The sequence below is a fragment of the Acipenser ruthenus genome, unplaced genomic scaffold (assembly GCF_902713425.1).
Source record: "Acipenser ruthenus unplaced genomic scaffold, fAciRut3.2 maternal haplotype, whole genome shotgun sequence".
NCBI lineage: Eukaryota > Metazoa > Chordata > Actinopteri > Acipenseriformes > Acipenseridae > Acipenser > Acipenser ruthenus.
In genome coordinates, this window is record NW_026708086.1 from 1 (window position 1) to 13307 (window position 13307).

Genomic DNA, 13307 nt, shown 5'->3' on the forward strand with positions numbered 1-13307 from the left:
GCTCTTACTTCACATGGTTCTGATAATAACCGGAAGCTGTGAGGCCCTCAGCAATGCATGGTATGTAATAGCAAACATAAACCTGTACTGCATTGTACATGCATATGGTTTGCTCACAACCAGCTGTCTTGTTGCATTGCAGGGAAATGCAGGGAACCCTGGTGACCCTGGACAAAAAGGAGAGGGTGGATTCCCAGGACCATACGTAAGCATTTAGGTTACGCTGTTTAACTATGTGTCTACCAACTGTGTCATTTGCTGTTTCTAAAAAAAAAAAAAGGTTTTGCAAAAGCACATTGGTAAAAATGTAAAAAGCAAAAACACAGGTAATGTTTTAGATTAAGGATGTGTAACAGGTCGTTCAAAATGCATCTATAAATAAATGAGTTACAAAGCATAACATACTGAAAATAGCAGGCAGTAGCAATACAGAGTCATACAATATGCAATTAAGGCATTCTAATTAACGTTATAATTACTTTTAAATGGCATGAATCGTTCCACTGTAATGTGTCTGTGAATCTCTACGGTTACAGGGCCAGAAAGGACCAAGAGGGCCAGGTGTTGTGGTATGGAATTGATCTTTGTTTTCTGTTACTACTCATCCCATCTTCTGCAGTATTTTAAAAAAAGGACTGAAAACTGCACAGAGATAGAATAAGTGTAGGTGTATGTTGATAAAACAAAAATAAAATATTAATAGTCCATGTCATTTACCTGTTTCTGTAGGATGTTACACACAAGTGCACAACGTCTTTAGTATACATACAAACACCATTGAAACTGAGTTATCCACTACTGTACATTAAGAATAAGTCACCAGAAAGAGTTACTAATAACTTATTATTTTGTAATTGTCATTCTACTTCAGCAATGTGACCTTGTCAGGAACATTAAAGAAAATTGCCGTAAGTATACTTTAATTATAAATCCATTTCTAACCCATACTTGTAAACAACCACAAGACTACCGTTGTCTTAAAGTTGCTTGATATATCATTCCAGTTGGGTAATAGTTGTGCCCATGAACATTTGGTTCAAACTAGCAAAAACTATGATTTCGGTTTCCAAGTTTATTGGCCTGCCATCACTCTGTGAATATTTTCACAACTGTAATTCATGGCTCCCAGAGAGGTATCAGATTTGTTTATTTTCTTTAACATCATTAGCGAGTATCAAATAAGTATTAAAGTGTAAAGTAATATAAGTAATCACCCAAACAAAAGGAGACTGTTTATAAGAGCAATAATATACCACTTCTGGTCTTTAACAAAGTACAGTTTTAAGCGATCACATTTTTGCTGCAATTTAATAAATATATATATGTTGTAATCCATTCAAAAATGAATATAAATGTTGACTGTGCTGCCAACATTCATTTTTTTCACTTTCAAATGACATATTTTGGAATAATTTAAAGCATATTCAGTTGGCCGCTGCTAGCAATATGGATTTAATTCCTGTACCAGTTAACAATGTCTGTCCCATTCTAGAGCAAGCAAAGGGATTGTCTGGGATTATTGTCTGGTGCTACTGAGTTCCATGCTTTCTTTAAGAGCTCTTCGAGGTTCATGCTGGTTGATATCTCTGCAGTTTAGAAGTGGTCTTATTTTTTGTCATCAATACATGCATTCTCTAGTACATGTTTTAGTATTATTGAAGCAATTTACTGTGGATCCCGTACAACTGTATTGGTCTTTTAACGTTGCCTTTCAAATGACTAAAACTGTTCTTTCCCCTTGTTTTCCTCTTCACAGCTTGCTGCTATGGTAAGTTGTTCCAAATTATGTTTGAATATTTCAGATATATTGTGCATTGAGCAGTAAACCCATGTATGTGTGCTGCCCTTTTGCCTTTCGACTGAGAAACTAGCTGAACAAGCCAAACTGTACTAAAACATTCAGTCTTATGGGTTCCTCCTATGAACCTTGCAACATTTTAGGAAAGGACTCACCATTTTATTTTAACAGGCCACACTACAATAAATATCCTAACTGTGAATCACACCTATAGCCGATTGCCTCCCAGCTAATTATACAGCATTCTGCAGAAAACTTGTTAGTGGTAATGTTTTATATTATTTTCTTTAAAGTGTATTTTGTTAAAAATGTGTGTGTATTTTCAGGTGCACAGGAGTGCCCTTTGTACCCAACCGAGCTGGCATTCGCCATCGATAATTCCCAAGGTGTTACTAGGGAGGTGTTCAACCGTATGAAGCGCAGCATTCTGAACATCGTGCGCAATCTCACCATCGCCGAGAGCAACTGCCCGCGGGGGGCGCGGGTCGCCATAGTGACCTACAACAACGAGGTGATGACGGAGATTCGCTTCTCTGACAATCACAAGAAGAAGACCCTGATCCAGCAGATCGAGGGCCTGCAGCACCTGCAGACCAGCAAGGAGCGCAGCCTGGAGAGCGCCATGAACTTTGTGGCCAGGAACACCTTCAAGAGGGTACGCAGTGGCTTCCTCATGAGGAAAGTGGCCATCTTCTTCAGCAACGGGCCCACCAAGAGCTCTCCCACGCTCAGCGCTGCCACCATGAAGCTCTACGAAGCAGGGATCTCCTCTGTCTTCCTCACCAACCGGGATGATGGGGTGCTGAACCGAGCTGTGCAGGTGGGTGGAGCTCCCCATTCATTCCCCAAACAGCACCGTGCGCTGGATTCTCACAGCTGTTTTCACTGAAACATCATTAGCAGGATTGTTCAGATATTAAAGATGCACCAATACCAGATATTTCATTTAGGGGCCTGTGAGGAGCCCGATTCTTTTTCATTTTTTTTGTATTCCCATTCAGACAAAAATAACGCAAATAAAGAAAAAAATGTCCCTGTACTGTACATTTAAACCACATGTTAAAAAATCTTTAAACATATATATATTTTTCCTTCCATGGGTAAATTATGTCAAATTCCTGCCAAAAGGATACTGAAGTTGCCAACGGCAAAAATATGAATATGTTTATTGGCCTAAATCACAGTTTCTGATTGAATGTCATGCTAAACTACTTACTGGAAGTGTGCCCACGCTTCTTAAATGCTTTTAATGCTGTTATTCATTTCTGTCTCACAGATCAACGGCACTGGACTGGCACAAGTTCTTGTGCTTCCTTCTGGACCAGCACAATTCAACCAAACCATCAAAAAAGTTATTAACTGTCATGTCTGTTTAGGTAAGTCTTTTCTCTTTGCTTACATAACATTATCTGTTTCTGAAATACTGACAGTTATGTGATACTTGAATGGGGTTCGTTCCAAACATTAATATATGTTTTTGGCAAAGCCTTGCGATTTAAAAACAAAATACCCTTCCAGATTTCTGCAGCCCTGATTCCACCTGTGACTTCATACTCCCTCAAACCACGAGAGATAGAAGGTCCCCCACAACAGACGTCGACATCGATATCGCCTTCCTTATGGACAGCTCCGAGAGCACCAGTCCGAGACAGTTTGTGGAGATGAAACGGTATGTCTCCCACATCGTAGAACAGCTGGAAATTGCATCGGACCCCAAAACATCTGAGCACCACGCCCGAGTATCTGTTGTCCAGCATGCCCCCTACGAATATAAACAGAACAGAATCCTGCCGCCAGCCAAGGTGGACATCGGACTGACGGATTACGGATCAAAAGAGGACATCAGGAACTTCCTTCAGAACAAAATGCCCCAGCTGGAAGGGGTGCGGGCCCTGGGCAGTGCCATAAAGTACACCATCGAGCATGTCTTCGAGGCGGTGCCACATCCCCGCAACCTGAAGGTGATTGTGCTGATGGTGACGGGAGAAGTGATGGAGGATGAGGCTGAGAGACTGCAGAAGATCGTGGTCGATGCCAAGTGCAAAGGCTTCTTCATTGTGGTGCTGGGCATCGGCAGCAAAGTGAGCATCCAGGACCTCTCAGTCTTGGCCAGTGAACCCACCGATGTCTTCTTTAAGAGAGTCGAGAGGTCATCTCACTTTTACGAAGAGCGTATGCAGCGATTTGGCCGTCTGCTCCCTAAACTTGTTAGTGGTAAGTATGACAGTCCATAGAGTGAGTCCAGAGCCCTTTGAACATATGCTTTAAATATATAGGATCTTGGAATAGATTGTGGTCCCATTAAGTCTCCTAAAATTTTTATTTTTTGCATTCATTGTTTCTTTATACAGCTGAAAACGCCTTCTACCTGCCTCCAGAGATCAGCAAGAACTGTGACTGGTTCCAAAGTGACCAGCCCTGGATGGGACCTTTCAGACACTCACAGAAGCATGCGTAAGTGTAACCATGCAACTCATTTACAGACGCTAAACAGGGGAAACTACCATAACAGCATGTGTCCTGTGACAGCCTTCTACTATTCTGATGACAAAGAATGATCCAGGTAAATAAGCAAGACAGTGATAATTAAAAAAAAAAAAAAAAAAAAAAAAAACTTTTATTTGATGTCAAAGCATTTTTAGTCTGACATAGGGGCATTTTTTTTTTTATCATTTTAAGGAATTTAAAATATTTTAGGAGCTGCAAAATCATATCATTTTCTCAATTTTTTTTTTTTTTTTAATTCAGCCTTTTTCCTGGCAGGTTATGTTAACAGGTTAATTCATCAAAGTCAAAATATTACTGATTTTTTTTTTTGGTTGTTTTATTTGTTTTGTTTTTTTGTAGAAAGGGCAAGGAAAACCAATCAGTTCCAGTGAATAAACACAAAGGTATGTCAGTATTCAAAATAAATTAGAATAACCTGCCACCACCCATTACCTTAAAGTGCAGTATGTCAATAGATTTATATTTATCGTAACATGTACTGCTTTTTGCTTCATCTAGAAGTGGAGGCTGGCGAAATACAAGCTGTTAACATCAGTTCAACCAGCCTGGTCTTGCACTGGGTCAGCCCAGATAGTAAGCAGGATTACCATTATGAAGTAATCGTAAAGAAACTGGGAGACCACTCCCCCGTGCTGAGAAAGAATGTGACGGGCAGCGAGCTGTTCATCGAAGGACTGGACAGCAGCCAGCGGTATCACGTAGTCATCACTGGATACCTCAGGACCCACGTCAAAGTCACATACAAGGGGATCATCACCACCAGTGAGTTTCATTGCTTTCTATCTGGAAATGCTGGGGTGCCATCCCTAGAATTGCATGGGTAACTTTCATCAGGCTTGTTTTACAGGCTGTTTGACAGAGGATAATTTGTGGATGGAATGGGATGTGATTCTGCATGCAGGGGCCGGCGTTTGGTGCTCTAAAATGACTTGGACATTCCAGAATTCTCACAAGCCCTGAAGCCGTTTGCACCTCTTTTGAAGTGCGAGGTTCTGCAGCAGCCTTGCTTTAATAATAGATCGTTGATAATCAACCCGGTTAGGAACACCCATTTTTAAAACCATGATAAAAACATTGCAAAGTGTAGGAAAGCATAATAAAAGCGCATCAAGAGCACACAGGCAAGCATGGTCATTTGGAACTATGAGTATGTATGTAAATATAAACTTGGTTAACTGCACATATACCTACCCTGGTAAATCTATATTAGGGAAACCATTGACGACCTCAACCTGTTCACATGAAATGTAAGGTGTCCACTCATTTTACATTGTATTTTGTATCTTTCAGAAAAAGCTGAGAAGAAAGCTGCTGAGGCCACTTTAATTGACGACCCGCTGGAGAAGCCAGAAACAGGTCAGTGCCTACAATGCAGCCTATGAACCACGGGCTGAGGCACAGTTAGAGCTGCTTCTTTTTTTAAATGCATTATAACCAGAGAACATTACGCTGACAGCCAAATACAGACTGATAGTATTAAAGACATGAAACTACTGCAAGACGTATCTGTGGGGCTGTATATTATATATTATGGCTAAATTTAAGGTTACTTGATTCTAATGAGATTGATGTTGAGCAAATATTTTAATTATAAATATTTATCAGTAATGTATATGTTTCTCTACAATGGAAACCATATTGGATATCTAATCTCAGTCAATCAATCAATCTTTATTTTATATAACGCCTTTTATAGTGGACCACCATCACAAAGTGCTTTACAAGATACAGTAACAAAAAAATAAAAAATGCAAAATACATGAAATACAGGGCTAGGATGTAAAAAGAATTCTAAAACATGAGAAAAAAAACACAACAGCTAATAACAAATATCAGGCTTAAAGCAAGAGGCAAGGAAAGTAAGACAGAGCAAGTGAGTCTTGAGAGTTTAAAGCGAGCGACGGTGGGAGCATCACGCACCAAAGCTGGGAGAGAGTTCCAAAGAGTTGGAGCCATACAGCTAAACAAGCATTCCAAGTGTTGTGCACTTTTGCTTGGGGATAACAAGCAGGCCAGATTCGGAGGACCTCAGCTTGCGGGCAGGGACATAGCAGGTCAGCAGGTTGAAGAGGTACCCAGGACCTGTGTAATGAAGGGCATTGTAGGTGAGCAGGAGAGTTTTGAAAATAATCCTGAACTTTACAGGTAGCCAGTGCATCTGGGCAAGACGTGGGGTAATGTGTTCACATTTTTTACATCTGGTAAGGATCCTGGCAGCGGCATTCTGAACTAGCTGCAGTCGGTTTATGGTGCATGCCGGGAGACCACCATAGAGAGAGTTGCAGTAGTTGAGTCAAGAGGAGACAAATGCATGACAAAGTATCTCCGCATCCGGGAGGGAAAGGTAGGGACGGACTTTGGAGATGTTTCGAAGATGGTAAAAGGAAGGTTTGACCACGGAGACCATGTGGGCATCAAAGGAGAGGTTGCTGTCAAGAAGTACACCAAGGCTTCGTACTGTGGGGGAAGGCAGCAGCAGACAGTTTCTGAGGTTCAGGGAAGCTATATTGAGATTCTTAAGTTGAGTTTTAGATCCTACTAGAAGGAGTTCAGATTTGCAAGTGTTGAGCTGAAGAAAATTGGCAGACATCCAGGCCTTGATGTCTTGAATGCAAGCCGAGGGCCAGACCATGGCAGAGGGTCTTCCAGTGTTGAGTTTTAAGTAGAGCTGGGTGTCATCAGCATACGAGCGAAATATGAGGCTGTGTTAGTGGATGAGGTGACCCAAGGGAAACATATGGATGTTGAAGAGAAGAGGCCCAAGAACAGACCCTTGAGGGACACCACAAGTGACTGGGTTTGCAACACCACTGCATCCAGCATAGAAAACAGACAGCATGCATCCGAATAGGTAAGAGAACAACCAGGAGAGACAGGTTCCAGAAATCCCAGCATACTTGTAAAGGTGGTCAAGAAGAATGCCATGATCTATGGTGTGAAAAGCAGCTGTTAGGTCAAGGAGGACAAGCACAGGGGGAGCAGCAGCATCAGCATTAAGGCTGGTTCACACTGGGCAAACGATTAACACTATCACTGCGAACAGTACGCAGGTGGTAGTTCACAATGAGTGATCATCTCGCTGCATAGTTCATTCTGATTGGTCAAAAAAAAAACGTTTGCACCTCTTTTGAAGTGCGAGGTTCTGCAACAGCCCTGTTTAAATAATAGATCATAATCAACCCGGTTAGGAACACCCATTTTTAAAACCATGATAAAAACATTGCAAAGTGTAGGAAAGCATAATCATTTGCCCAGTGTGAACCAGCCTTTAAGCAGGAGATCATTTACAATCCGGAGCAGAGCAGTTTCAGTACAGTAATGCGGCCGGAAGCCAGACTGCAGAGATTCCAGGAGATTGTTATCCATGAGATATTTCATCAGCTGACTGGCTACAGCCCTTTCGAGAGTTTTGGAGAGAAAAGGACATTGGAGATGGGATATATACTATATGGTATATATACTATATATTGTATGACCATGACCCCACCCCCACACACAGGGAAAGAAAATGTATTTGTGAAATCTTGAACATATTAAGGCTTATGTCCCTGTGAAATAGTTAAGATCCTCCTTATTTCTCTCAAAAAGAAATGCGGGACTGATTAAGCTGTTTTAGCAGTGTAGTTTTGTTTTTGCTAATACCCCACTTTCTGAAAATTCTGGACTGTACACTAGACTGTGATTGGCAATTACCGCAGCTAAAAAAAACACCACATTTTAACCCTTTCTCTTCTGTCCTCCCAGTGGGACCTGGCAGACTTAATAGTAATTGGTTGCTATAAACTGTATAGAGTAACATACTTAAGTGTAGTATATAGATACAGTTATATGCGGGCTTCTTGTTTAGCACTTACCGGGAAAGGAGACATAACTACGGTTTTAAAATCAATTGTACCTCTTAAAAGCACTGGCAGCAGTATCACAAATTGGTTGCCTGTCTTTCAAAGCTAAAGGTTGTAGGGATGCAGACTTATTTTATTATTAAATATAATTGGTAACACTTTACATTAAGTGTCTCTAATTAATGTGCATTTACATAATAGTTACTTTGTAAATACATGCGAACTCACACAGAATTAGTGTTATTATGCATAGTTACAATGTACTTAGTGTGTAAAGCTTTTTGCACGATATAACCCTAACCCTTTTCTGATACAATTGTGTACATACATGTAGCATGCAAAAAGATTTACACATGAAGTACATTGTAACTGTGCAAAGAGTATCAGGCTAAATGGTTCTTTGACAACAAAACCGGGATCTGCACCCAGTTCTGGTATGGTGGGTGCAGAGGGAATGCCAATAAATTTGAGTCTGAAACCCAGTGCATTACCCAGTGCTTAAAACCATGTAAGTACTAAAAAGTGGCTGTACAACGTCATTGCAACAATATTTTAACCAAATGTACAAGCATGCTGTAGTTTTCAAGTTTTACAGAATTATGCCTGCTTTACAAAACAATAAACATTTTCTTCTATAGCCTCAGAGAGCAGAATGCAACAGCCTCAGCTAGAATAAAAATCATTCCCAGGTAAATACAAGCAGCTGGCTTGAGCAAGATAAACTAAAGGGAGGGGACATATCTTTCTTTCTTATTGCTTTGGAAACATATCAAACTCCTACATGGTTAATGCAACAGCTGCCTACACAATGCTCCCACTATAGTTAAAGTTGCTAGGCGATTCCATGTTTGTTGCGTTGTGAAGTTAATTGGCATGAGTTTTACAGTTTGTAGACTTTAATTGTTTTCATTGAAGGGTTTGGTGTCTCCTTTGAAAGTCTGGCTAAAGCCAAACCCAAGTAGGACAGAGGGACTGGAACCAGATCATTTTCCAAATACACAAACCTGAACTTTAAATTACATGGTTTTGAACACTCATCAATATAGTCACTGATCACCAAAGGTTATTGTTGCCAGACCAAAATCTGGCATTACTGCATTGCTAGCTTTGAAGATGAGAGACATCCTGCTGTGAAAGCTGCTTCTAAAAGACCACCATATCTGGTACCAATCAAGAAAGAATTAAACCCCCCCCCCACACACACACACAATTAATTCCACTCTTCCATTCATACTTTAAACAGAACTGAGATGTATGAAACCCTATTGAGTCATTCTTATTTTTAGAAGCCGTACAATGGGAAGCCAGTTTGAAGCCAGTTTTGCGAATGAAAACGAAGTTGTTAAATCTTCCACATGTCTTTTCCAAGTCATCATCATGCATGGCATAGTGCGCCATATGTGAAACAGTTGTTTGGTAATTTTGTTTTGATTGGTAACAGGTTAAGTTAAACAGTTTAAAGTGGAAAATAAGTAATCTGGTGAGCATATTCTCAGTGTTTCCACATTTTAAAGGAATCAGTGAGTTACTATTTAAAATGTGGATCTTATTTTTTGCATGTAAATCTTATTCTGGAATCTTATTCTGCATGTAAAACTTTCAGTTATGAAGTCATTAGTTCCAATCAGAACATGGAGCATGACGGAGTCTGGCCTGCAGGTATGGTTTGAATAGTGTGTTTGAACTATTTGAGCACATTTAAGGAAGTTTAACAAACCTAGAGAATAATGTTACTTTCATAATAAATAATGTAAAAATATAATGTAAATGAGACAATTCAATATCTATTATCTCTGTCTCTCCCTGTGAAAGAAATAATAAAAACAATTGCTCATTGAATTTACAGCAGCTCGTGGGAGAGTTCCAGCCATTTCCCAAAAGGTTTTCTTCAAACATGGCTGAGAATTCAGAGCACAGAGTAATGTGTTACAGTGCAGGTCCGGTTCCAATTCAAACCAAGAATGATACATTTCAAAGAAAAGTGGGCTAAGGACATTCAATTATATCCCTGCCAAAATAAACCAAGTCTGGCCAAGACAAAAAATATGTTTTTATTTGTGCTTGGGATAAAGCATAGTGCTCTGGACAGTGCACAGCATTTATCCAATGTAGATTTAAGTTTCTGTAAAACTTTCCCTGTAATAATATATGATCAGATTGCGGTGTTATAGGCAGTTTAGGTAAACTAATACTCTGATAGACTTAATGTTAGAGATTATCACTATTAATAGAACAGCATATCTACGTTCACATTCGCCACAGCCTGGAGAGGTATCAGTGTTATACTAACCTGGTTACTACAACACGTCTGGTTGCTCTCAGAAAATCCATGCTGTAAAGCATAAGGTAGGAACCACACTGAAGTATAACTGAACCAGATTAGAGAGGAAACCTTGCTGGCCTCATGTTAACTTTGACTTGCATTTGAAAATAAACCGTGATTGCATGGAAATGCTTTGTGGAATTTGTTTTGTTAAAAAAATAAATAAACTGGACAAAAAAAGAGTGTTAAGCTGGGTAAAACAATCTGTGTGGTTACAGTGCCTGTAAAAGTTATGAACTCGATCATTTCAAGTGTGTTAACGTATCTTATTCTACATATTTTTTTTTTCCCCTTATTTCACAATTTGGCTCCGGCACCATTACATATATGGAAAATATTGCAATAAAGTAATGTGAAGCAGTATTAATTTATAACTGGCCCTTGAAAAGTGTGCCACTGAGATTAACAATCGTGGAACATTTTACACTGTGCTGATTCACTTTATTGAAAGGTGGCTCAAATAACATTTCAGCTACAAAATTGATAATTTATTTGGGTTTTAAAATGTAATTTTTTCTAATTCACCTATTTACTTCCTCTGCAAAAAGAATGAATTAGGAAAAGATAAATGCATATTGGGGGTGAACCATACTGTATCTTGAATACAATAATATTATTGCAATAATATTGATGCTGTTTGTTTTTTTGTTTTTGTTTTTTCTTGTAATGTTTTTTTTTTTCTTAATTAGAAACTCTCAGCATTGAAAATTATGTAATTGTGGGCTTAAATGTATTGATATCCCCTTCGGTCACAACTTTTTAAAATAGATGCATAGATAGGAAACTTAGCATGGTACAATTGTACACACAGTGACTGAAGGGGATAGACAATGCATTTGCTTGCAATGACACATAAAGACAGCTATAGCTGCAGTGAGAGTGAGTGGGATGAGCAGAGTGGGATATTACTCCAGAAAGCTTCTCTATGTGTATAGTAATATGTTTACACTGTGTTATTTTATAGTGGGGTATGTTTGCCAGCTGCAGAAGGAGGAAGGCTCATGTACGAAATTCGTCCTGAAGTGGTACTTTGATGCCCAGACATCGAGCTGCACGCGGTTCTGGTATGGAGGATGCGGAGGAAATGAAAACAGGTTCGAAACCCAGGCAGAGTGTGAGGAGGCCTGTGCTTCCGGTAAGACATCCCTGCATTGTTCAAAGATAAAAGAGAGAAAACATGTGGTTTTAATTAGAAAAACTAAGATAAAAAAAAACTAGATTGAAAAAATAGAACAATGAAAATAGTCTAGAACAGAAGCATTGGAATTTTAAAAAGGGCAAAAAGAAAAAGCAGTTTGGATTGTAAAATAACAACACTAAGATAAAAAAAAAGCTATTTTGTAAAAATGCGTACAATATTGTGCCCAAACTTTAGAAATATAGGGCTTTACTCACACAACTTTAGGAATGTTTTGTTAAAGCTTATTTTGATTAATTAAAATCGGTTCATAAAACCCCTTTTTAGAGAGGGTTCAGTCTCATTTTAAAAAGCACCTAAGAGCACGTTTTTAAAATGCTAGCCAGCTCAGAAGTTCGAATACCGTCGGCACCGCTTTATCTGGACGCCTCGGGGGAAGCAAAGATATCCTGAATAAGCAGGCTGTATCCAATTTAAGCAGCAATTCCTGTATTGCCAAGTTGTCACCATTAAAATGTCAGTACAGAGTTCCAGAGTGTCTGCAACTGGCGGTTAGGGAGTGTGTGTGGAAGAGGGAAGTTCTTTTACAGGTTGGGACTGAGTGTGAAAAAACGGTGGCAGGGCGGGCCATTGCTATAGTAACAGGGTCCTCTTTTTTTCAGTGACGGTTAATCCTGGAGTCATGGCAGCGATTGGAACCTAAGTGAAAAGTAATGAAAACCAACATTTACCTCTGAAGAGAACCCGGAGATAACCACAGCCAACTAGAAGCTAAGGGAATGCTGAACCTTGCACTGTACCTGCAGATGCTTTTGATACGAAGACTCTTGAAGTAGTTTTTTTCTTTTTCTTTTTAAGAAAAAACATTGCTGCATGATTTGGCGTACTGGTGCTAATGTGTTTGATGATCAGGTGCTGAATTTGTCTGGAATGCAATTTACACATTTACACTTCTCTTACGTCTTTTTATTTTCCAATCATGGACGACGTTTTTATGCTTTGAAATCTTTTTTTATGAATATCTTGGTCAAACGGGAATCAAAAAAGCAAAGTTTATTCAATAGGGCAAAGATTCTCTTTCTCATTGCACACATACACAGTCCAATTATTTTTAATGCATAGGATGGTATATATTTGACACATTTTGGGCCAGTACTGGCCCAAAGACATCACAATTAAGATTTTCTTTCTAGCTGTTCATTATATCATACTGTGTTAGTGTTTACAATATTCTGTGTTAACTGAAAAGATAAGTATATGATGACGATAATGACAATCACCCTCAGCTCAGTATTGAGAAATACAAAAATATATATAGATAATGCACTTCCAGGAAACAAAACCTCAAACACAAAAGTTCCAGCTCTTAAATATGGAATGTAATTGTCAACATTGTGTACGGTTTTGATCATTTTTGACAGAAAATAAAAAGTAGACTTTCTTATAAAATTCTGAGTGCTGATGTAATTGTTTTATATATATATATATATATATATATATATATATATATATATATATATATATATATATATATATATATGTATATATATATATATATATATATATATATATATATATATATATATACTGTATTCCTTACGTTAACTATTTGATAAGCTGCTAATTCACAGAAGCTGCTACTGTATATTGACCTCACAAACTTAAATACCCCAAGCCTGCATTGTTATTGATATACCT

General features: G+C 38.8%; 1 protein-coding gene across 1 annotated transcript; it reads left to right on the forward strand.

The window, feature by feature from the left end:
• Nucleotides 1-35: 35 nt before the first annotated feature.
• LOC131728757 (collagen alpha-3(VI) chain-like) lies at nt 36-13058 on the forward strand. Its single transcript, XM_059019763.1, has 13 exons — nt 36-205; nt 537-569; nt 872-908; nt 1757-1768; nt 2125-2618; nt 3075-3174; nt 3317-4012; nt 4150-4252; nt 4646-4689; nt 4805-5068; nt 5597-5662; nt 11436-11606; nt 12272-13058. Exons 5-13 carry the CDS (start codon nt 2211-2213, stop codon nt 12310-12312), a joined length of 1893 nt encoding a protein of 630 aa, XP_058875746.1. The 5' UTR covers nt 36-205; nt 537-569; nt 872-908; nt 1757-1768; nt 2125-2210; the 3' UTR covers nt 12313-13058.
• Nucleotides 13059-13307: the final 249 nt, after the last annotated feature.

Bases quoted from the DNA above. Each gene is read 5' to 3' on its own strand.
- LOC131728757 (XM_059019763.1), top strand. From the start codon at position 2,211: ATGAAGCGCAGCATTCTGAACATCGTGCGCAATCTCACCATCGCCGAG. The intron at 2,619-3,074 runs GTGGGTGGAGCT...TCTGTCTCACAG, and splicing joins TGCTGAACCGAGCTGTGCAG to ATCAACGGCACTGGACTGGC. The intron at 5,663-11,435 runs GTCAGTGCCTAC...GTTATTTTATAG, and splicing joins GCTGGAGAAGCCAGAAACAG to TGGGGTATGTTTGCCAGCTG.